This window comes from Ranitomeya imitator, chromosome 1 (assembly GCF_032444005.1).
Source record: "Ranitomeya imitator isolate aRanImi1 chromosome 1, aRanImi1.pri, whole genome shotgun sequence".
In the NCBI taxonomy this organism is placed as follows: domain Eukaryota; kingdom Metazoa; phylum Chordata; class Amphibia; order Anura; family Dendrobatidae; genus Ranitomeya; species Ranitomeya imitator.
Window position 1 is genome coordinate 155818975 of NC_091282.1, and position 20115 is coordinate 155839089.

The following is a 20115-nucleotide window of genomic DNA, read 5'->3' on the forward strand; positions in this document are numbered from 1 at the left end:
GGGGTGCACTTACTTTTGCACATACGGGGCGGGGGTGCACTTACCCTCTGGGTCTGATTTGGTGGACGGGGTCACACTGGGTCCGATTTGGTGGGCTGGACACCTCAGGTAACAATTTGGTGGGCGGGGTCACTTTAAGAGCTGATATTATCTGGCAAAACTGTGTCCTGGTGGGGTCATGTAGAGTTCGTAGGCGTCGGCATAGTAACTGGGTCTGACTGCACATAGCAATGAGCTCATCAGCCAGGTGGCAGTTGGCAGTTATTTTGAAATTGCCTCAGAAATCAGCCATTATCTCTTATTGTTGGAACAATTTCCCATTGAAATGCATTGAGACGAAATTTTCAAACGCCAATTGCGCCAAAACTACAAATCCGATCGACACGAAAAATACTTAGCACACCTCCCAGGAACGCTGGCTTCGAAATGACACCTCACTGGAGTCTGTGCGTGCAGCGGTTCGGGCCGCATTAATTGCGGACTGAATAATAATAAGAAGAAGTTGACTACGGTGGAATAACAATATAGTGCTTTTTACAAAGCACTATAATAAAGAGAAAAATGGCGTGGGCAACTTTCTGCACCAGTGGAGGAAAGCCGACGGCCGGGGGTCAATATTTGTAGCCTGGGAAGGGGGTAATACCCATGGCCCCTTCCCAGGCTATGAATATCAGCCCGCAGCTGTCTGCATAGCCTTTACTGGCTATTAAAATAGGGGGACTCCCCAATAAATTGAGGTGGGGTCCCCCTATATTTTATAGTCAGAATGGCTACACATACAGCTGTGGGCTGATAGTCATGGCCTAGGAAGGGGCCATGGATATTGGTCCCCTGGCTACAAACACCAGCCCGCAACCGCCCCAGAAATGGAGCATCTGTACTATGCGCCAATTCTGGCACTTAGCCCCTCTCCTCCCACTGCCATGTTGCGGTGGCATATGGGGTAATAAGGTAATAATTAAGCCATATTAATAATGGATAGGCGTCAATAAGATGCCTATCCATTATTAATCTTATAGTAAGAAAGGGTTAAAAAAAACACACACATAAGAATAAAGTATTATAATGAAATAAAACATAACACAGTTTTTCATAGTTTTTATTGTACGCCTATATCCATTCGAAGAATGTAGTGCCGCAAAGTGACAGGTGAAATCCGGTGACCTGTCGGCGGCAGAGTGATACAATGCGGACGATTATCTCTGTCATTGTATCACAAGAGCCCCTGGAGAGTGGTCGCATCAACGGATGTGACAGCTCTCCACGGGAGATCATCGTGGGACAATCATATTAATTGGATTACGTCGGACCCAGGGAGTATATTGTTGGTTTATTATTTTAATTTTTTTTCAGGTGAGCGAGGGCTTCGGGGATTAGGTGTAGATGGTGAGTATGAACTATATAAAGTACAGACCAAAAGTTTGGACACACCTTCTCATTTAAAGATTTTTCTGTATTTTCATGACTATGAAAATTGTACATTCACACTGAAGGCATCAAAACTATGAATTAACACATGTGGAATTATATACTTAACAAAAAAAGTGTGAAACAACTAAAAAGATGTCTTATATTCTAGGTTCTTCAAAGTAGCCACCTTTTGCTTTGATGACTGCTTTGCACACTCTTGGCATTCTCTTGATGAGCTTCAAGAGGTAGTCACCGGGAATGGTTTTCACTTCACAGGTGTGCCCTGTCAGGTTTAATAGGTGGGATTTCTTGCCTTATAAATGGGGTTGGGACCATCAGTTGTGATGTGCAGAAGTCTGGTCTACTGAATAGACTTTTGGAAATGTATATGAGTGGCCATCATTACTTTAAGAAATGAAGGTCAGTCAGTCCGAAAAAATTGGGAAAACTTTGAAAGTGTCCCCAAGTGCAGTGGCAAAAACCATCAAGTGCTGCAAAGAAATTGGCTCACATGAGGACCGCCCCAGCAAAGGAAGACCAAGAGTCACCTCTACGTCTGGGGATAAGTTCATCCGAGTCGCCAGCCTCAGAAATCGCAGGTTAACAGCAGCTCAGATTAGAGACCAGGTCAATGCCACACAGAGTTTTAGCAGCAGACACATCTCTACAACAACTGTTAAGAGGAGACTTTGTGCAGCAGGCCTTCATGGTAAAATAGCTGCTAGGAAACCACTGCTAAGGACAGGCAACAAGCAGAAGAGACTTGTTTGGGCTAAAGAACACAAGGAATGGACATTAGACCAATGGAAATCTGTGCTTTGGTCTGATGAGTCCAAATTTGAGATCTTTGGTTCCAACCACCATGTCTTTGTGCGACGCAGAAAAGGTGAACGGATGGACTCTACATGCCTGGTTCCCACTGTGAAGCATGGAGGAGGAGGTGTGATGGTGTGGGGGTGCTTTGCTGGTGACACTGCTGTGGATTTATTCAAAATTGAAGGCATACTGAACCAGTATGGCTACCACAGCATTTTGCAGCGGCATGCTATTCCATCCGGTTTGCATTTAGTTGGACCATCATTTATTTTTCAACAGGACAATGACCTCAAACACACCTCCAGGCTGTGTAAGGGCTATTTGACCAGTAAGGAGAGTGATGGGGTGCTACGCCAGATGGCCTCCACATTCACCAGACCTGAACCCAATCGAGATGGTTTGGGGTGAGCTGGATCGCAGAGTGAAGCCAAAAGGGCCAATAAGTGCTAAGCATCTCTGGGAACTCCTTCAAGATTGTTGGAAGACCATTCTCGGTGACTACCTCTTGAAGCCCATCAAGAGAATGCCAAGAGTGTGCAAAGCAGTCATCAAAGCAAAAGGTGGCTATTTTAAAGAACCTAGAATATAAGACATCTTTTTAGTTGTTTCACACTTTTTTGTTAAGTATATAATTCCACATGTGTTAATTCATAGTTTTGATGCCTTCAGTGTGAGTGTACAATTTTCATAGTCATGAAAATACAGAAACATCTTAAAATGATAAGGTGTGTCCAAACCTTAGGTCTATACTGTATGTGTTTTTTTTTTACATTCAACACCTTAGCCTGATGATGGGACTACTACTGTCCCATCATTGGCTAATGTGTGACTCACTGTAGCAGGCATAGCCAGATGGGACTTGTAGTCCCATCGGACGATGCCTGCACATAAACACACACACACACTGACACAGACCTGGCAGACCACCGGACAGCCAAGGCAGACCCCTGCAGGTCCACGGACAGCGCTGCAGACCCCTCGCACACAGCCCGCCGACCCACACACACAGACCCTGCCCGCACACGCAGACACGCACACAGTCACCGCCCACACATTTCCCTCCTCCCAGGCCGCAGCGTTTGTCGCACCCACATTCACAGCAAACCTGCAGATCTTTTTTACATCTGCGGTTTTGCTGCGGATTGGCCTGACACAATGGAAGTCAATGGGTGCACAAACGCTGCAGTTCCGCACAAAGAATTAACATGCTGCGATCTGCACCTTTTTTTTTTCCGCAGCATGTGCACAGTGTTTTTGAATTTCCCATTGATTAACATTGTGTGTACAACGCACTGCGGATTTGAGGCAATTCCACGTGTCCAATAACGCCGCAACGTGTGCACATAGCCTAAATGACATGGTCTGACTCTTTATGACTCAATTGCTGTGGTTCAGAATAGTGATGAGCGAGTATACTCATTGCTCGGGATTTCCAGAGCACGCTCGGAGATTTCGTTTTCTTTGCCGCAGCTAGATGATTTGTGGGTACTAGATAGCTTGATTACATGTGGGGATTCCCTAGCAACCAGGCAACCCCCACATGTACTCACGCTAGCTAACAGCCATAAATCATCCAGCTGAGGCAAGGAAAACTAAATCTCTGAACAGTTATAAATACTAGCTCACCCAAGCGTGCTCTGGAAAACCCGAGCAACAAGTACACTCGCTCATCACTAGTTCTGAAACCTTTTCATTTCTCAATAGTATCACTCACAGTGGATCAAGGAATATTTAGGCAGAAAGACATTTTATGTATATTAGCTACTTTCTAAGATACCACGTTTGTAATGTGTGTTTTATCTGTGTTCTAGAGTTTACAGCAGAGCAAAAAAAACAGTTTGTTTCTTCCATTGTGTCCCCGTGGCTCCAGATGTTGGTTGCCGAAGGAATTTTTAAGAACTTTTACGCAGAAAGCAACATCCAAATGTCTACCGAGCCATTATGCTTACAAAAACTGGTGCGTATTGGTTACCTTGTGCTGTACCAGTCTACGTTTATTTAGCACACAGTCAGTTTTTTCTTTACCTCTTTTGTAGTTATTTTACATATTAATCAAGGACAGACATATCATTTGTGCAGCCACACAGGGACCCAAATGTTTAGGGGACCCATTGCCACCTCCAAATCAGGTGGAATTGTACATTGTGATGAGCTATTGGGCTGCAAAGTGCTCATATATTGTATTTGTATGGGGTCCGTCTTCTGTCTGGGTTCACCAGTGACAATACCCATAGAGGCTTGATGGGTTGCAAAATATCTGCAATTTTCCGCTACTGACCTGGATTAAGACATTACAAGTAAGTTAAATAGGTATTCCAGTGGAAAACGCCTATCCACTCGAAAAGGGATAATTGTTGGAGGAGGCATGACACCATAACCACCACCAACCAGTTGAATGTGGGTCCCCTGGCCCACCCAAATGTCAGCAGTTGGGAAGGCTACCACTACATTCACCTCTAATAGCAATTTTGGGTCAGGGAGAGAGGTGCCAAACCTTTGAAAAATAAAAACTATATATATGTGTCTGTGTGTATATGTATAGATATATATTTTATATATTTTTTTATCTCTATGACAAATTAGTCTATTATTGGTGCAGGGATATTGTATAGCTAAATACATTTGATGTATCTTCTTACCATTTCTGCACAATTTGTGTTAATTTATCCTTTCACGTAATCAGCTTTGTGGTGTTCAAACTTATGCATAATTCTGTATATTGAAAGTACCATAAAGCCATTGGCTTCAAAGCATTAACTTGGTAGCTGATAAAGTATCCCAGCGTATGTGGCCCAAGAACAACTCTAATGCCCAATAATTACCCATGTGAAAATGATAGGATCATTAAGAGGGATTCTTCTATTATAGATGGCACTGGAGTGCAGATGGCCTCTGTAAAATTAATTCTCAGCCCACAGGTCTTGTCTTGTCTGGACATTAATCCTGTTGCCTAACATTTGAGTCAAATAGGGGGAGCGGGTCCTCTGTGGTCGGCCAAAGTGTCTCCAGCCCCCTAATCACCTCTAGATGCTGAGAGCCATTTACCATAACCGAGCGTGGCAAGCAGGCACTTATTATCACTCAAGCTGTCCTGGCACTCTTCACAGTTCACTGCACATAGTTAACCTTTAGTGCTGGGAGAAAGTGATGAGTTTTTAAACGCGGCATTTGGTCCACAGAGCGGTGGAAACATTCAAGCACATGAATATCACATCATCATTTCATCATGTTTGTAGATCTAAAACCTATATGAAAAATGGCTGCGACCTACCGAGCCGCTCTCGCCTTTCTTCCACTGAACTACATGTCCCACTTCCCTTTAATTATCCATTTTGTGTATTTATGGAGACTTAAAATTGAATGGTAAAAGTACCATACCTCCATATTTATGTGTAAATGGATTTTCAGTTTATATATATATTAAAAAAATTGATTCTATAACGGAAAGTCTTGTAAATATCGCTATTTTCTAGACTCTTGCCTTCTCTCAACTTTTCACTGAAAGCTTGCCACCGTAGCATCCAGTTTTAGGCTAGGTTCACACTTGTATTGGGCTCTCCATTGAGCCCTAAGTCAGGGTTTTTTTTTTGGAATCCCTGAAAAACTGGATTCCAACAGGAACCATGACGGGGTCCTGACTGCATCACTCAGGTCAATGAAGCTGACCTCGTCAATGTGGACACGGTCTGTTCTCTGTCCTGTCAATGTTTGTCTTTTTCAGACAAGCACAAGAAAACATTGCTGACCCCATCATTAAAGTTAATGTGAGTGCCTACACTCATAGTTGATTGGCCAGATTCAGTACAGTATATAAAAGAGCTCGTAAGCACCGCACGTGTTCAACCACTGCTGCAGTCGGTCCCCTTGACAACGACAAGTAAACATTAACATAAAAACTATAGATTTGGAAAGAAAGTGGCAATATTTTTATCCTAAATTGCTAAGTTTTAGAAGCACCTTGCCCATTTACCAATTTTAGGAATTTTAGGAAAAGGATGTCACCCTTTACTTTATTGTTAGCTATTTACAAAATTCTAAAAGTACCGTATGATAAATCTGATCTACACCCAAAACTCGCCATCATGAAAGTTAAATATTTTCTTATAAAATTAGTTTGTTGATAAACTGTAACACTATCCCCCAAAATAATTCCCCTTAACAAATTACTCCCTAAAGTGTGCCTCCAGGAGTATACTTTCACCTGATCGGATATCGGCTTGTAGAGACACAATTTCACGCTGGGCGGTACAGTGATCGAGGCAAATGTCTCACGTCCAGCAAACATTGTGCAGGGGTTGTATTATTCGTATAATACCCTGGCATTAGACTTGAGAATGAGACCTTATATCTGATGAGGTGGGAGAGTAGTCCTGGAGGAGCATTTAATTTCATATGTTCTCCAGTAATCTGTACTCTGAGGTATAAGAAGAGAGATGGGTCAGTCCTCATTGTTAGTTTGCTTTGGAGGTGACTATTGGGGTATATACACACATTGAGTATTTGCAGCAGATTTTTCCTTTGGCTGGAAAAATGCTGCGTAAAGTGAGCACATTTTTTACACCTTTTTACCCCGTTAATTTGAATGGGTGAAAAACACTGAAATAATTAACACACTGCAGATTGAGGGAAAATAACTTTTTTTTTTGCCATGCTTTAATAGCCTCCATGGGAGGCTAGAAGGTGGCACAACTCGATCGGCTCTGCTACATAGCAGCGATCATCAGATCGCTGCTATGTAGCTGAATTGCAGGCTTGCTATGAGCGCAGACCACAGGGTGGTGCTCACAGCAAACCGGCATCAGTAACCATAGAGGTCTCCAGTACCTCTATGGTTACTATGCAGAAGCATCGCTGACCCCCGATCATGTGACCGGGGTCGGCGATGCGCTCATTTCCGGCCCGTTGGCCGGAAGCGCCTGCGTGTAACAGCGGCATTTAACTAGTTAATAGCAGCGGGTGAATCGCGATTTCACCCACCACTATTGCGGGCACATGTCAGCTGTTCAAAACAGCTGACATGTCACGGCTTTGATGCGGGCTCACCGCCGGAGCCCGCATCAAATCGGGGGTTCTGACCTCGGACATACTATCCCGTCTGAGGTCAGAAATGGGTTAAAGGGTTTTTCCCACAAACAAAAGTAAATTTTAATGAACATTTTAATTAATAGATCTTGGAATAATAATAAGTTCCTCAATTGAATGTGTTTAAAAATAATGTTCCTGTGCTGAGATAACCTTATAAATGTGCCCCTGCTGTGTACTGTGTAATGACTGTGTCTGACTGTACAGGAACATGGTCTGATCATACCACAGCTCCTGGGCAGGGGAGGACTGACAAACATGTACAGATGTTACAAGATCACAGCTGATTCTTTCTTTTTGGAAAAATGTTACTTAAAAACAGGCAGGGAATTGTTTTAACTCGGAATCAGCTGTGATTCCGTGCTGTATACTCTCTTTTGCTCCCTCCTCTGCCCTGGAGCTGCGGTATGATGAGACCATGCTCCTGCACAGTGAGACACAACCATTACACAGTACACAGCAGGGGCTCATTTATAAGATTATTTCAGCACAGGAACATTTTATTTAAACACAACCAATTGTGGAAGATATTATTCCAAGATCTATTAGTTAAAATGTGCTTTGCAGGAGGTGCGTTCGCTCAAACCGCAGTACTAGTATGGAACACCAATCGCGCGGCCTCACGATGAGCTCCGCGGTGATCGGGTGTGGGTGCTCTCTATCTAACTTCACCACCTCCCCTCTCCTTCTATCCGACCACCATCTGCTCACTTTCTCATCCCTGTCCTCCTCACCGGTCACCCATGTCCAGCAAAATGCGCACCCCCACAGAAACCTCGCACACCTAGACACCCACACACTCTCTGACTCCATACTACCACTGGCATCCATATCCTCACTCCGTGACACAGACAGTGCCGCTGCTTTCTACAATGCCACTCTCACATCAGCTATTGACACGGTTGCCTTTCTCGTCCATGGCAGAGTGCGACGTATCAATAGACAACCTTGGCACAATAACACCACTAAAAAGCTCCGGCAAGTGTCTAGGGTTGCACAGCGGCGTTGGAAGAAAACACACTCGCAGGATGACTTCACTGTATTCAAACAAGCAACAGTCACTTTTTAATCTGCTCTCACCTCTGCTAAACAGGCCTACTTCACAACCCTCGTATCTTCACTATCCTGCAACCCAAAACAGTTATTCAAAACCTTTAACTCCCTCCTCCGCCCCCCCACTGCCCCCTCCAACCTCCCTCATCTCTGCTGAGGACTTTGCCACAGACTTTAAAAATAAGATCGACCAGACAAGGCAAGTCTTCATTGTTCAACCACCACAACCCCTTTGTATACCAGACCAATGCCCAAACCCCATAACCTTCCTGTCCAACATCACTGAAGTGGGGCTTAATTGTCTCCTCTCCAAATCGCACCTCACCACCTGTGCGCTCGACCCCATCCCATCCCACCTCCTCCCCAACCTCACCACCACACTTATCCCATCCCTAACCCACCTCTTCAACCTATCACTAACTTCTGGCACCTTCCCTTCTGCTTTCAAACATGCCACAATCGCGTCTATCCTTAATAAGCCAACCCTCGATCCAACTGCTGTGTCCAGCTATCGCCCAATATCGCTGCTGCCATTCGCTTCCAAACTCCTGGAGCAGCACGTCCACTTTCCTCCCACCTCTCAGCTAACTTGCTCTTTGACAATCTACAATCTGGTTTCCGCCCCCATCACTCAACTGAGACAGCCCTGACCAAAATCACTAACGACCTACTTACTGCCAAAGCTAACGGACAATACTCTGTACTCCTCCTTCTAGACCTGTCCTCTGCTTTCGACACAGTTGACCACTACCTCCTAATACAGATCCTCTCTTCCTTTGGCATCAAAGACCTCGCCCTATCCTGGATCTCCTCGTACCTTTCCAACCGCATATTCAGCGTCTCCCACACTACCTCCTCATCCCACCCTCTCTCTGTTGGAGTCCCCCAAGGCTCTGTTCTAGGACCCCTACTCTTCTCAATCTATACACTTGGCCTGGGACAACTCTAAAGTCCCATGGATTCCAGTACCACCTCTATGCTGATGGCACTCAGATCTACCTCTCTGGCCCAGATGTCACCGCTCTGCTGTCCAGAATGTCTATCAGCCATATCCTCCTTCTTCACCTCTCGCTTCCTCAAACTCAATGTGGACAAATCTGAACTCATCATCTTTCCTCCATCCCATAGATCTTCCTTGCCTGACCTATCTATAGCAATCAACAACATCATGCTTTCCCCCGTTTCGGAAGTCCGCTGCCTCGGTGTAACCTTTGACTCTGCCCTGTCCTTCAAACCGCACATCCAAGCTCTGTCCACCTCCTGTCGCCTCCAGCTCAAAAATATCTCCAGAATCCGTCCTTTCCTCAACCGTCAATCTACTAAAATGCTTGTGCATGCCCTCATCATCTCCCGCCTTGACTACTGCAACATCCTTTTCTGCGGCCTCCCTGCTAACACCCTTGCACATCTCCAGTCCATCCTTAACTCTGCTGCCCGACTCATCTCTCTCCTTGCTACTCCTCCGCTTCCCCCCTCTGCAAATCTTTTCACTGGCTCCCATTCCCTCAGCATATCCAGTTCAAATTACTAATACTGACCTACAAAGCCATACATAACCTGTCTCCTCCATATATCTCTGAACTAATCTCCCGATATCTTCCCTCACGTAATCTCCGGTCCTCCCAAGACCTCCTTCTCTCCTCCACACTTATTCGCTCCTCATCCAACCGCCTCCAAGATTTCTCCAGAATATCTCCCATCCTCTGGAATTCTATGCCCCAACATGTCCGACTATCAACCACATTCGGATCCTTCAGATGGAACCTGAAAACCCATCTCTTCAGGAAAGCCTACAGCCTGCATTGACCCCACTGCCTCCTCATCACTACCGGAGATACTGCCTCACCAACACCGGAGCTCCTGCAACCCTCAACCTATTGTCTCCTTCCCCATAATCCTGTAGAATGTAAGCCCGCAAGGGCAGGGTCTTCTCCCCTCTGTATCAGTCTGTCATTGTTAGTTTGTTTACTGTAAGTGATATCTGTAACTTGTATGTAACCCATTCTCATGTACAGCACCATGGAATCAATGGTGCTATATAAATAATAATAATTTAACCCCTCTGTTGCCGCTGTCAGTAGTGACAGCGGCATAGAGAAGCATCGTCCAGGGAGGGTTTCCTGGTGCTCTTCCATTGGGACAACGCAATATGATTGCGTTGTCCTGATGGTCTCCATTGAGACCCCTGGCTCCAAGATGGCCGCAGGGTCCTGCAGGTAAGGTGGCTTGTGAGTGCCTGCTGAGAGCAGGTGCTGGCATGCCTCCTTACCTGCAGTGCAGAGTATCAGATCAGCAATCTGATGTTATATAGTAATGTCCCATACTGGGACAATGTAAAAAAAAAAGTAAAAAAAATACATATATATGTTACAAAGTTCAAAAATATTTTTTTATAAATCCATAAATAAAGAAAAAAATAAATATTTTTCCATTAAATACATTTATTTATGTAAATAAAAAACAATAAAAGTACATATTTGGTATCGCCGCGTGCGTAACAATCCGCTATATGTCCCACTAGTTAACCCATTCAGTAAACACCTTAAAAAAAATAAAAAACGAGGCAAAAAACAATCCTTTATCATCATACTGCAGAACAAAAAGTGCAATACGATCAAAAAGACGGATGTAAATAAAAATGGTACCGCTGATAACGTCATCTACTCTCGCAATAAACAAGCCGCCATACAGCGCCATTGGCAAAAAAACTAAAAAAGATATAGCTCTCAGAATAAAGCAATGCAAAAAATAATTATTTTTTCTATAAAATAGTTTTTATTGTGTAAAAGTGCCAAAACCTAAAAAACTATATAAATGAGGTATCGCTGTAATCGTACTGACCCGTAGAATAATTTTACCACACGCTGAATTGCTGGTTTTTGTTCATTCTGTCTCCCAAAAATGGAATAGAAAGTGATCAATAAATGTCATGTGTCTGAAAATAGTACCAATAGAAACGTTAACTCGTCCCGCAAAAAACAAGCCCTCAAATTACTCTATCGGCCGAAATATGAAAAAATTATAGCTCTCAAAATACGGTAGTTTTCGCAATAAAAAGCGTCTTTAAGTGTGTGACAGCAGCCAAACATAAAAACCCAATATAAATCTGATATTGATGTAATCGCACCGACCTGAAGAATAAAGTCACCTAATCCACTTATACCGCACGAGGAGTGCCATAAAAAATAAATAAAACCAATTATTCACATCCTGTTGATTATTTCATTCTGCCTCCCAAAGTTCACAGTAAATGGGGTCACTTGAGGGGGGATTCTGCTTTTCTAGCACTTAAGGGCTCGTTATATGGAGTCCACAAACTATCTAGGAAAATCTGCATTCCAGGAGGCAAACAGTAGTATTCCGCACATATTGCGTATCTGCACACTCAGTTGCACAACAAATTATATGGAGCAATTTCTCCTATTATCCTTATGAAAATGCTAAATATGGAGCTCAAAAAGATTTATTTAGGAAAAATTAGAATTTTTTATTTCCACGGCTCTATGTTATAAACTTATGTGAAACACCTGTGGGTTCAAGGTGCTTAATATAGATCTAGATAAGTTCTCTAAGAGGTCTAGTTTCCAAAATGTTGTCACTTGTGGGTGGTTTCCACTGGTTAGGCACATCAGAGGCTCTTCAAACGCGACAATGCAACAGATGATTCCAGCATATTTTACATTCAAAAAGTCAAATGGCGCTTCTTCCCTTCCAAGCCCTGCCGTGCTCCCAAACAGTCGATTTCCCCCACATATGGGGTATCGGCATGATGAGGAGAAATTGCACAACAAAATGGAAGTACCTGGATAAGAATGAAGTGATTAAACAGAGTCAGCATGGGTTTGTAACTAATAAGTCATGTCAGGCTAATTTAATTTCCTTCTATGGCAGAATCATTGACTGGGTGGATCAGGGAAATGCTGTAGATATAGTATATCTTGACTTCAGCAAAGCATTAGACAAAGTATCTCACACAATCCTTATTGAAAAAATGACTAAGTATGGAATGGACAAGGCAACTGTTAGGTGGATTCATAACTGGCTTAGGGATCGGACCCAAAGAGTGGTCGTAAATGACTGCACATCCAGTTGGAAGAATGTCTCAAGTGGAGTAAAACAGGGCTCTGTCCTGGGCCCCTGTATTGTTTAACATCTTTATCAATGATTTAGATGAAGGAATTGAGAGTAAACTGATTAAATTTGCTGATGACACAAAGCTAGGAGGGATAGCTAATACTAGAGGAGAGAGAAAGATAAAAAAAAGATATAAATAAACTGGAGCAGTGGGCAGCAACTAACAGAATGATTTTTAACAGGGAAAAATGAAAAGTACTACATCTGGGCAATAAAAATGAAAAAAAGCATATACAGAGTGGGAGGAATAGGGCTAAGCAACAGCACATGTGAAAAAGACTTGGGTATACTAATAGATCACAGACTGAACATGAGTCAACAGTGTGATGCAGCAGCAAAAAGGGCAAATACAATTCTGGGATGTATTAACAGAAGCATACAGTCTAGATCACGCAAAGTCATTGTTGCCCTCTACTCCACTTTGGTCAGACCTCATCTGAATACTGTGTCCAGTTTTGGGCACCACATTTAAAAAAAGACATCAACAAACTGGAGCGAGTTCAGAGAAGAGCGACCAGAATGATGACCGGTCAGCAAACCATGTCCTATGAGGAATGTTTACAGGATTTAGGAATGTTTAGCTTGCAAAAAAGAAGACTGAGAGGAGACTGAACCCCTTCCCGACCCATGACGCCACGTAGGCGTCATGAAAGTCGGTGCCAATCCGACCCATGACGCCTATGTGGCGTCAAGGAAAGATCGCGTCCCTGCAGATCCGGTGAAAGAGTTAACTCCAATTTCACCCGATCTGCAGGGACAGGGGGAGTGGTAGTACAGCCATGGGGGGGGTGGCTTCACCACCCCATGGCTACGATCGCTCTGATTGGCTGTTGAAAGTGAAACTGCCAATCAGAGCGATTTGTAATATTTCACCTATTAAAACTGGTGAAATATTACAATCCAGCCATGGCCGATGCTGCAATATCATCGGCCATGGCTGGAAACACTGATGTGCCACCACCCCACCGATCGCCATCCCCAAGCCACCGATCTGTCCTGTACACAGAGTTCCGCTCCCCTCCATCCTCCTGTCTGCTCCCCCCGTGCTCCAATTCTCCCCCCCCCCCCCGTGCTCCGATCCAACCCCCCTGCACTCCGATCCACCCCCCGGTGCTCCAATCCACCCCCCCCCCCCCCGTGCTCCAATCCACCCCCCGTGCTCCGATCCACCCCCCTTGCTCCGATCCACCCCCCCTTGCTCCGATCCACCCCCCCGCGCTCCAATCCACCCCCCCCCCCATGCTCCCTTCCACCCTCCCCCCCGTGCTCCCCCCCACGCTATCATACTTACCGAGCCTCCCGGGGTCCGTCAGTCTTCTCCATGGGCGCCGCCATCTTCCAAAATGGCGGGCGCATGCGCAGTGCGCCCGCCGAATCTGCCGGCCGGCCGGCAGATTCGTTTCAAGTGCATTTTGATCACTGTGAAAACACACTACTTCCCATCCAAACCCCGACGGGTGCCCAAACAGTGGTTTACCCACACATATGGGGTATCAGCGTACTCAGGAGAAACTGGACAACGACTTTTGGGGTCAAATTTCTCCTGTTACTCTTGGGAAAATAAAAAATTGCGGGCTGAAAAATCATTTTTGAGAAAAGAAAAAACTTTTATTTTCATGGCTCTGCGTTATAAACTTCTGTGAAGCACTTGGGGGTTCAAAGTGCTCACCACATATCTAGATTAGTTCCTTTGGGGGTCTAGTTTCCAAAATGGGGTCATTTGTGGGGGATCTGCAATGTTTAGGCACACAGGGGCTCGCCAAACCCGACATGGTGTCCGCTAATGATTGGAGCTACTTTTCCATTTAAAAAGCCAAATGGCGTGCCTTCCCTTCCGAGCGCCCAAACAGTGGTTTACCCCCACATATGGGGTATCAGCGTACTCAGGACAAACTGGACAACAACATTTGGGGTCCAATTTCTCCTATTACCCTTGGCAAAATAGGAAATTCCAGGCTAAAAAATAATTTTTGAGGAAAGAAAAATTATTTTTTTATTTTCATGGCTCTGCGTTATAAACTTCTGTGAAGCACCTGTGAGTTTAAAGTGCTCAATATGCATCTAGATAAGTTCTTTGGGGGGTCTAGTTTCCAAAATGGGGTCACTTGTGGGGGAGCTCCAATGTTTAGGCACACAGGGGCTCTCCAAACGCGACATGGTGTCCGCTAACAATTGGAGCTAATTTTCCATTCAAGAAGTCAAATGGCGCGCCTTCCCTTCCGAGCCCTGCCGTGTGCCCAAACAGTGGTTTACCCTCACATATGAGGTATCGGCGTACTCGGGAGAAATTGCCTAACAAATTTTAGGATCCATTTTATCCTATCGCCCATGTGAAAATGAAAAAATTGAGGCGAAAAGAAATTTTTTGTGAAAAAAAAGTACTTTTTCATTTTTACGGATCAATTTGTGAAGCACCTGAGGGTTTAAAGTGCTCATATGCATCTAGATAAGTTCCTTGGGGCGTCTAGTTTCCAAAATGGGGTCACTTGTGGGGGAGCTCCAATTTTTAGGTACACGGGGGCTCTCCAAACGCGACATGGTGTCCGCTAAAGAGTGGAGCCAATTTTTCATTCAAAAAGTCAAATGGCGCTCCTTCCCTTCCAAGCCCTGCCGTGGGCCCAAACAGTGGTTTACCCCTACATATGAGGTATCAGCGTACTCAGGACAAATTGGACAACAACTTTCGTGGTTCAGTTTCTCCTTTTGCCATTGGGAAAATAAAAAAATTGTTGCTGAAAGATCATTTTTGTGACTAAAAAGTTAAATGTTCATTTTTTCCTTCCATGTTGCTTCTGCTGCTGTGAAGCACCTGAAGGGTTAATAAACTTCTTGAATGTGGTTTTGTGCACCTTGAGGGGTGCAGTTTTTAGAATGGTGTCACTTTTGGGTATTTTCAGCCATATAGACCCCTCAAACTGACTTCAAATGTGAGGTGGTCCTTAAAAAAAATGGTTTTGTAAATTTCGTTGTAAAAATGAGAAATTGCTGGTCAAATTTTAACCCTTATAACTTCCTAGCAAAAAAAAATTTTGTTTCCAAAATTGTGCTGATGTAAAGTATACATGTGGGAAATGTTATTTATTAACTATTTTGTGCGACATAACTCTCTGATTTAAGAGCATAAAAATTAAAATTTTGCAAATTGCGAAATTTTCTACATTTTTACCAAATTTCCATTTTGTTTCTCAAATAAACGCAAGTCATATCAAAGAAATTTTACCTTTATCATGAAGTACAACATGTCACGAGAAAACATTCTTAGAATCACCGGGATCCATGGAAGCGTTCCAGAGTTTTGACCTCATATAGTGACAGTGGTCAGAATTGTAAAAATTGGCCTGGTCAGGAAGGTGAAAACAGGCTTCGGGGTGAAGGGGTTAAAGGAAGATGCAGTGAGCAATGGCAGTTGAATATTGAGTGTGTATCCTTTCCTTTGAATCACTAATTGTCCACAATCAAAAAGATGTCTTTGTTTTCAGGAATGCAGCAAAATTGCCGCAATCCAAGTTATTTCTTGCTGATCCGTCCTTCATTAACCCATTAATCCCATATGACGTACTATCCCGTCAAGGTGGGGTGGGCACGTATGACCACCGACGGGATAGTACATCATATGCAATCGGCCGCGCTCACGGGGGGAGCGTGGCCGATCGCGGCCGGGTGTCAGCTGACATCCGGCACATGCTCAGAGCAAGCGCTGGTAAGCCTGTAGCCCTGCTGTCAGATCGCTGATCTGACACAGTGCTGCGCAAAGTGTCATATCAGCGATCTGACCCTATAACCTGATGCCCAACCCCCCCCTCGGGGCAATGTTATAAAGTAAAAAAAAAAATATTCACATGTGTAAAAAAAAAAAAAAATTCCTAAATAAAGAAAAAAATATATATACCGTATATACTCGAGTATAAGCCGAGATTTTCAGCCCAAATTTTTGGGCTGAAAGTGCCCCCCTCGGCTTATACTCGAGTCACGGTAGCGGTGGGGTCGGCAGGTGAGGGGGTGAGGGCGCTGGGGTATACTTACCTAGTCCCAGCGATCCTCGCGCTGTCCCTGCCGTCCCACGGGCTTCGGCGCTGCAGTTTCTTCCTCTCTTCAGCGGTCACGTGGGACCGCTCATTACAGAAATGAATAAGCGGCTCCACCTCCCATAGGGGCGGAGCCGCTTATTCATTTCTCTAATCAGCGGTGCCGGTGACCGCTGATAGAGAAAGAAGCTGCGGCACCGAAGACAGGAGGGGACAGCGCGAGGATCGCTGGGACTAGGTGAGTATAGCATATTCACCTGTCCTCGTTCCAGCCGCCGGGCGCCGATCCATCTTCCCGGCCGGCGCCTCCATCTTCCCGGCGTCTCTGCTCTCTGACTGTTCAGGCAGAGGGCGCGATGACGCATATAGTGTGCGCGGCGCCCTCTGCCTGATCAGTCAGAGCAGAGACGCCGGGAAGATGGAGGCGCCGGAACGAGACGCCGGGAGCTGCAATCAAGGGAGGTGAGTATGTGTTTTTTTTTCTTTATTGCGGCAGCGGCGGCACAAATTTATGTGGAACATCTATGGGGCACAGTGAACGGTGCAGAGCACCGTATATGGCACAGCACAGCTATGGGGCACAGTGAACGGTGCAGAGCACCGTAAATGGCACAGCACAGCTATGTATGGGGCACAGTGAACGGTGCAGGGCACCGTATATGGCACAGCACAGCTATGGGGCACAGTGAACGGTGCAGAGCACCGTATATGGAGCACATCTATGGGGCACAGTGAACGGTGCAGAGCACCGTATATGGCACAGCACAGCTATGTATGGGGCACAGTGAACGGTGCAGAGCACCGTATATGGCACAGCACAGCTATGGGGCACAGTGAACGGTGCAGAGCACCGTATATGGAGCACATCTATGGGGCACAGTGAACGGTGCAGAGCACCGTATATGGCACAGCACAGCTATGTATGGGGCACAGTGAACGGTGCAGAGCACCGTATATGGCACAGCACAGCTATGGGGCACAGTGAACGGTGCAGAGCACCGTATATGGCACAGCACAGCTATGGGGCACAGTGAACGGTGCAGATCACCGTATATGACACAGCACAGCTATGGGGCACAGTGAACGGTGCAGAGCACCGTATATGGCACAGCACAGCTATGGGGCACAGTGAACGGTGCAGAGCACCGTATATGGCACAGCACAGCTATGGGGCACAGTGAACGGTGCAGAGCACCGTATATGGCACAGCACAGCTATGGGGCACAGTGAACGGTGCAGAGCACCGTATATGGCACAGCACAGCTATGTATGGGGCACAGTGAACGGTGCAGAGCACCGTATATGGCACAGCTATGGGGCACAGTGAACGGTGCAGAGCACTATATGGTTCACACCTATGGGGAAATATGAACGGTGCAGAGCACTATATGGCACAGCTATGGGGAAATAATGATCTATTTTTATTTTTGAAATTCACCGGTAAATGCTGCATTTCTACCCTAGGCTTATACTCGAGTCAATAAGTTTTCCCAGTTTTTTGTGGCAAAATTAGGGGGGTCGGCTTATACTCGGGTCGGCTTATACTCGAGTATATACGGTATATTGTTCCCATACATACATTTCTTTATCTAAATAATAAGAAAAAACAATAAAAGTACACATATTTAGTATCGCCGTGTCCGTAACGACCCTGCCTATAAAACTGTCCCGCTAGTTAACCCCTTCAGTGAACGCGGTAAAAAAAAAGAGGCAAAAAACGTTTTATTATCATACCGCCGAACACAAAGTGGAATAACACGCGATCAAAAAGACGGATATAAATAACCATGGTACCGCTGAAAACGTCATCTTGTCCCGCAAAAAACGAGCCGCCATACAGCATCATGAGCAAAAAAAATAAAAAAAAGTTATAGTCCTCGGAATAAAGCGATGCCAAAATAATTATTTTTTCTAAAAAATAGTTTTTATCTTATAAAAGCGCCAAAACATAAAAAAAGATATAAATGAGGTATTGCTGTAATCGTACTGACCCGAAGAATGAAACTGCTTTATCAAGTTTACTAAACGTGTAACGGTATAAATGCTCCCCCCCCCCCCAAAGAATTTCAGGAATAACTGGTTTTTGATCATTCTGCCTCACAAAAATCGGAATAAAAAGCAATCAAAAAATGTCACGTGCCCCAAAATATTACCAATAAAAACGTCAACTCGTCCCGCAAAAAACAAGACCTCACATGACTCTGTGGACTCAAATATGGAAAAATTATAGCTCTCAAAATGTGGAGATGCAGAAACTATTTTTTGCAATAAAAAGCATCTTTTAGTGTGTGACGGCTGCCAATCATAAAAATCCGCTAAAAAAAGCTATAAATAGTAAATCAAACCCCCCTTCATCACCCCCTTAGTTAGGGAAAAATAATAAAATAAAAAAATATATTTATTTCCATTTTCTTATTAAGGGTAGGGTTAAGGTTAGGGCAAGGGTTGGGGCTAGGGTTAGGGTTTCAGTTAGAATTAGGGTGTTTCCACTGTTTAGGCACATCAGGGGCTCTCCAAACGCGACATGGCGTCCGATCTCGATTCCAGCCAATTCTGCGTTGAAAAAGTAAAACAGTGCTCCTTCCCTTCCGAGCTCTCCCGTGTGCCCAAACAGGGGTTTACCCCAACATATCGGGTATCAGCGTACTCGGGACAAATAGGACAACAACTTTTGGGGTCCAATTTCTCTTGTTACCCTTGAGAAAATAAAAATTTGGGGGCTAAAAAAAACATTTTTGTGGGAAAAAATGATTTTTTATTTTCATGGTTCTGCGTTATAAACTGTAGTGAAACACTTGGGGTTCAAAGCTCTCACAACACATCTAGATAAGTTTCTTAGGGGGTCTACTTTCCAAAATTGTGTTACTTTTGGGGGGTTTCAATGTTTAGGCACATCAGTGGTTCTCCAAGCGCAACATGGTGTCAAACGGCGTTCCTTCCCTTCCGAGCTTGCCATGTGCCCAAACAGTGGTTTACCCTCACATATGGGGTATCGGCGTACTCAGGACAAATTGCTCAACAACTTTTGGGGTCCAATTTTTTTCTCTTACCCTTGGGAAAATAAAAAATTGGGGGCGAAAAATCATTTTTGTGAAAAAATATGATTTTTTCTTTTTACGGCTCTGCATTATAAACTTCTGTGAAGCACTTGGTGGGTCAAATTGCTCACCACACCTCTACATAAGTTCCTTAGGGGGTCTACTTTCCAAAATGTTGTCACTTGTGGGGGGTTTCAATGTTTAGGCACATCAGGAGCTCTCCAAACTCAACATGGCGTCCCATCTCAATTCCAGTCAATTTTGCATTGAAAAGTCAAATAGCACTCCTTCCCTTCTGAGCTCTGCCACACGCCCAAACAGTGGTTTACCTCCACATATGGGGTATCGGCGTACTCAAGACAAATTGTACAACAACTTTTGGGTCCATTTCTCCTGTTACCCTTGGTAAAATGAAACAAATTGGAGCTAAACTAACTTTTGAGTGAAAAAAGTTAAATGTTCATTTTTATTTAAACATTCAAAAAATTCCTGTGAAACACCTAAGGGGTTAATAAACTTCTTGAGTGGTTTTGAGCATCTTGAGGGGTGCAGTTTTT

At 44.5% G+C, this 20115-nt stretch overlaps 1 protein-coding gene across 1 annotated transcript in view; it reads left to right on the forward strand.

The window, feature by feature from the left end:
* The window catches only part of SLF1 (SMC5-SMC6 complex localization factor 1), a 191504-nt gene that overhangs the window by 145977 nt on the left and 25412 nt on the right, over positions 1 to 20115 (forward strand). Inside the window, exon 13 of the mRNA XM_069751870.1 lies at positions 4038 to 4183. Within this exon, the coding sequence (XP_069607971.1) occupies positions 4038 to 4183 (146 nt within the window). The remainder of the gene's footprint in view (positions 1 to 4037; positions 4184 to 20115) is intronic.